The 5,168-nt window shown below is 38.1% G+C and overlaps 1 protein-coding gene across 1 annotated transcript in view; it reads left to right on the forward strand.

Moving 5' to 3' along the window:
* The window catches only part of Fgf10 (fibroblast growth factor 10), a 79,752-nt gene extending 75,006 nt beyond the window's left edge, over positions 1 to 4,746 (forward strand). The window contains exon 3 of the mRNA XM_021180795.2: positions 1,764 to 4,746. Coding sequence (XP_021036454.1) covers positions 1,764 to 1,961 — 198 coding nt within the window. The 3' untranslated portion in view covers positions 1,962 to 4,746. The remainder of the gene's footprint in view (positions 1 to 1,763) is intronic.
* Positions 4,747 to 5,168: the final 422 nt, after the last annotated feature.

The following is a 5,168-nucleotide window of genomic DNA, read 5'->3' on the forward strand; positions in this document are numbered from 1 at the left end:
CACTCACCAGCAGTCCCAAAATCCTGCGGCGGGGGTCGTGGGTAGCTGGCGGGTGTCAGGCAACCCTGCGCTCCCGCTACCCNGGCGCTGATCCGGCCGGGTGAGGCCTGTGGCCCTACTCAGGCCGGTTTCTGCTTCCCTAACTAATGCAGTCTCAGGTCCCGCGCAATTATGGGGCCCTTTTGGTAGACGAAGAGAGTAGAAACTCAGAGCTCTGGGGTCTTAGTTTCTGAACTAGTCTAGTTTTCTTCAAGAGCTGAGGGACATTTCTTCAGGTTTTGTGTTTAATTAACTGCAGGAAAAGATACTAAATTCTGAATTCAAGAAGCAGATGACAGAACATTCTTGACTCATCAAAAACTCTCTAAAACCATTGGTTACTTGAAGCAGTGCCAGAATTTTGCAGGTATAGGTGGATATCCCAGTGAGAAGGTTCATAATTATTTTGACAGGGTGATTAACAAAACAAAGAATTTTTTTGGAAAAAAAAATTGAAACAAGGCCTCATGTGGCAAGGGCTAACCTAGAACTAATTATTGTAGCTTTCCTCGTGATCCACTCACCTCTACATTCCAATCTCTAGTAGTCAGGGTTCTCGAGAGTCACAGAATTTATGGAATGTTTCTCCATAGGGAATTTTATTGTAATGTCTTAGATTCTGCACTCTAACTAACCCAATAATGGGCAGCCATGAATGGGAAGTCTAAGAATCCAGGAGTTGTTCAGTCCCATGAGCCTAGACGTTTCAGGGGGTCTTCTATATAAACTGGTATCTTGAAGAAATAGGTTCTAATAGATGTGCTAGCAAGTAAGGGTAAGTAGATAAAGAAGAGTGAGGCTTCCTCCTTTCAATGTCCTTATGTAGGTCTCTAGCAGAAGGTGTGGCCCAGATTAAAGGTGTGTACCACTACGTCTGTATTTGGAACTTGCTTTGTCACAGGCTGGCCTTGAACTCAGAGATCTGCTTGCCTTAGTCTCCTGGGATTAAAGGTGTGTTCTACCCAGCCTGGGACTAAGCTTTTCATGTCCACTATGCCTCAAGATCTCCACATCAAGATCTAGCTCAGAAGCCTGTGTCTTTCCAGCCTCAAAATCTGGATCACAGGTGTGCTGTCCATTTCTGGATTGTAGTTCATTCTAGATGTAGTACAACCAGGAATAGCCACCCCACAAACATTTGTATTATAAACATATGGCACCATGTTCAGCTAGAAGCCAGGGCCTTCTTCTTTCTATGTATGGACACTATCAAGTGAGTGACATCTCTAGTCCCCAAAGCATTTTCTGTATCTTAGCTTTAAATCATTCCTTGAATTGATTTTTAAGTAGATAAGATTTGTAAATGTGATAAGCCCATATTTCTGCTAATTCCATTTTTCTTATGAAAAACAAGATTATTAACACTCTCCTCTATAGCTAGATCATCATAAATAATGGTATTATAATGTCTACTTCCTGATAATCATTCTAGGCACATAAACCATGTTATATTTAAAGCATGTCAACTTTTTAATGGGCCAGAAGACACAGCACTGCTGCGGTGATTCATCAAAGATGGCTCATGTGTTTTCAAACACAGAATCTGTTTCGTGCTTAGGATTTTTGACTCTTCTATTGTTAGTTTTGTATATGAAGTGAGCACTTTATGTAAGAAAAAATAGAAGCTACAAACAAGACAATGGAGTGTAGATCATTACATAGCTTGTATCACATGGAATCAAGTATCATCACCATCTGAATAAATAACTGTGTTTCCCTTGCAGAAAGAATTTAACAACGACTGTAAGCTGAAAGAGAGAATAGAGGAAAATGGATACAACACCTATGCATCTTTTAACTGGCAGCACAATGGCAGGCAAATGTACGTGGCATTGAATGGAAAAGGAGCTCCCAGGAGAGGACAAAAAACAAGAAGGAAAAACACCTCTGCTCACTTCCTCCCCATGACAATCCAAACATAGAAGAAAACACTGTTGGTGGATGCAGTACAACCAATGACTCTTTGGACAGAAAGAGATAGTATCCTCACTGAAGACTGTAGCTCAAAAGGCAAAGACATAGCCCTGAATTCAGCTTGTTTAAAGGAAGGAAGGCTTTGGATGTTTTTGTACTCACTGCTGACATACAAAGTTCTTTTCACTAGCTCTGTGTCATTGTGTCATGCCTTATAATCAAGATAGAGGCAAATCAAGTTTGGATGGAAGTTATCCTCAAGTGAACAATATTGTGGCAGGGGCTGGGCTTTTTTTGTTTGTTTGTTTGTTTGTTTCATTTTTAAGTTTTTGTTTTTGAACTTCTGAGATAGAACTTAAAGGACATGGAATACTCTGTTGAATGATCTTTGGGAAAGTTATTTATGGAATATGAACACATATCAAAGACTTTCATTGCTCATTCAAGCCTGATGATTCAATGAGCAGTAAGACACGCAAGCATTTACTGGAAAGCACTTGGGTCATATCATATGCACAACCAAAGGAGCTTTGGGTGTGGCACCATGGAAGAATTGGATCAGATTTACAAATATAAACACAGTAGTATGAAACTGTCCTAACACAAATAGTATGGTATGCTTGTGCATTCTGTCTCCATCCTTTTCTATTTCCTTCTAAGTTATTTATTTAATAGGATGTTAAATATCTTTTGGGGTTTTAAAGAGTATCTTCAGTGCTGCCCTCTGGTTTACCTTCTCTCTCTCTCTCTCTCTCTCTCTCTCTCTCTCTCTCTTTCTCTCTCCCCCCACCCCCTCTGGCACCATACGCACATTCATGACAAAGTGTTTTAAAACCTTGGCAAACACTTCAGAAATAGGAGATGAGATCAAGGAAGCAGTATGAATGCCCCATGCGCTCTCAGTTGACTTAATTTGCACTTCTGCAATAAAAAACATCAGTGATGACTAAGGCAGAATTCTGCTATAGCTTATGTAACAGATATCTGTCATCATTTGTCAACATATATCAGTCCAGAGGGACCCTTACCTTACCTTACCTTAAAATATAGAAGGCCAAATTCTCTTATTTCATCTCCAAGAATATACTAAAAGAAGAAAAATGAATTGTTAGACTAACATTATTGTTTTTTTTTTCCTACTGATGATGGCTTGCCACAGGTCACAATGGCAAATGATGCAAAGGTTATCTGCACATACATGAGCCCTTTGTAAGGCCCACAGAATCCTTCTCCCTCAAAAGAACCAAAAAAGGAAATTTGGTATGAAGTGCAACTCTCCCTGGGGCTTAACCTGAGCAAATATATCCTAGTATATGAGTAACCATATGCTGACACCTGTTCAAGCTGAATGGTCTAGTCTTTACAGAACCAAATAAGCCTTGTTTTCTGTAAATTTAAAATGTTCTAGACGGTTCCATAATATAACCACATTGAAATTCATTTTCTTAGAAAAGGTATAGAAAGCAGTACGTAAGCGTGCCATGCACCCTCGCTCTGTAGATCACTAAATAAACATATAAGCCTTATTTGCAGTGTCTGTAGTGATTTTAAGAATGTAGAAAACACTTCTAAAAAAAATTTAAAGGATAACTCTAAAACGATATTGATGCTGCAGTCTTCTTTCTTGTTTGGAAACGTCTGTTCATTTTCATTGTTTGGATACAGTATTTTGATAGGAACAAAAAGACTCACCAAATGTGTCTTTTTACTAAAATTTAACCTCTAGAGAGGCTAGTGATTTGTGATCCTCTTCTAACTTATTCGTGCTGATGCTTGACCAGTACAAATCAGCTTTTAAAAATATTATTATTTAAGGTTGATCAGTCATTTTTAAATTACTTTTTTTTTTTTCAGAATGTTCCCACAGAGTAATCCAACACAGGTCATAATTTATGATTTCTTTGAAAAGCTTGTATTTCAAGAGAAAAGCACAGAGGCACAATGCTTTGGTTTATGGGTATAGGTTGCATTTCATGGTGTTCTTTCAACTTGTTTTCTGACAAATGGGATTTTTAAAATGTATACTTCTTGTGGTTGGATTCTGTATGTTAGAGTTTAATTGGTAACTGAGTCTAAAGGCTCTAATGTAATGCATCTCTAGAAGAACTAGGTATCTTTTTTTACTTTTATTTTAAAATAATAATTATACCTGACACATGACCATGGACCACCCACAACCAAAATTAAATGTTTGGGGAGACAAACTATAGTATTCAGTGACCAGGGTAACAGCAAATAGGGCAGACGTTGGATTCTTATTTCACTTTGCCATTTAGATTACTAAAGAGACTATGTGTAAACAGTCATCATTATAGTACTCAAGACATTAAACAGCTTCTAGCAAAATGTATCAAAGCTTGCAGAGTCCAAAAATAGAAAACATCTTTCCCCCTCTCCCACCCTACGTTTCCCCCTGTATATGTCCTAACAGAGATAAATACAAAAAGAATTCGGTAAGGAGAGCAGAGATTCTTCTTCATTTAATAAATGCATATTTGTTTGATATTAATAGAGAATTCTGGTCCTTTCTACAACTACTGAAAGAAAAGAAGTTCAAACCTAAATTTTGTGTGTTTAAAAAAAAAAAAAAGATTTTGTGAGTTCTGCCTCCGTGGGAAGTGTGGGCACTGCTCCACCATGCTGAAGTGTGTTAGCCACGGGTACAGAGCATATGACTGTTGACATCAGACTCCTTAAAGATACAGAATCGCTTCCCTTCTCCTAATCCTCAAAAGGCTGAACAGTGTATATTATGTTACATTTAAATAAAGGCAATAAAAATGCTGGGAAAAGAGAATAAAAGTACTGTCCTTATTTTATTTCCTTTCTTTCTTTTCTTTTTTTTCTTTCTTTCTTTTTTTTTTTTTTTTTTTTTTTTATTAGCCTAAAACTCTACCTGGTAATGAGATCAGCTCCAGGGCTGTGTGCATGGCAGGATGTGGTTAAATGCCCCACAGCCCCAAACAACAACAACAGAAAAAAAAAAAATGACTCAAACATTTGTAAGGTTTCTTTAATGTTTTACATGTGTGAGCCGGCTATCCTTACACTAATAACAACCAAATGCTTTCGGGTTCTCCTAACTACTCAGGTCCACCTAGTTTACACAGTGGATAAAGAAGAATGAATTGAAAACACGGATGGCTTGTGCAACAATGAGAGGCTCTTGGAGGAAAGCCAGGAGCTGCAAACGCTGACTTCCAGGGCATGGAAAA

Source organism: Mus caroli, chromosome 13 (genome assembly GCF_900094665.2).
Source record: "Mus caroli chromosome 13, CAROLI_EIJ_v1.1, whole genome shotgun sequence".
Taxonomy (NCBI): domain Eukaryota; kingdom Metazoa; phylum Chordata; class Mammalia; order Rodentia; family Muridae; genus Mus; species Mus caroli.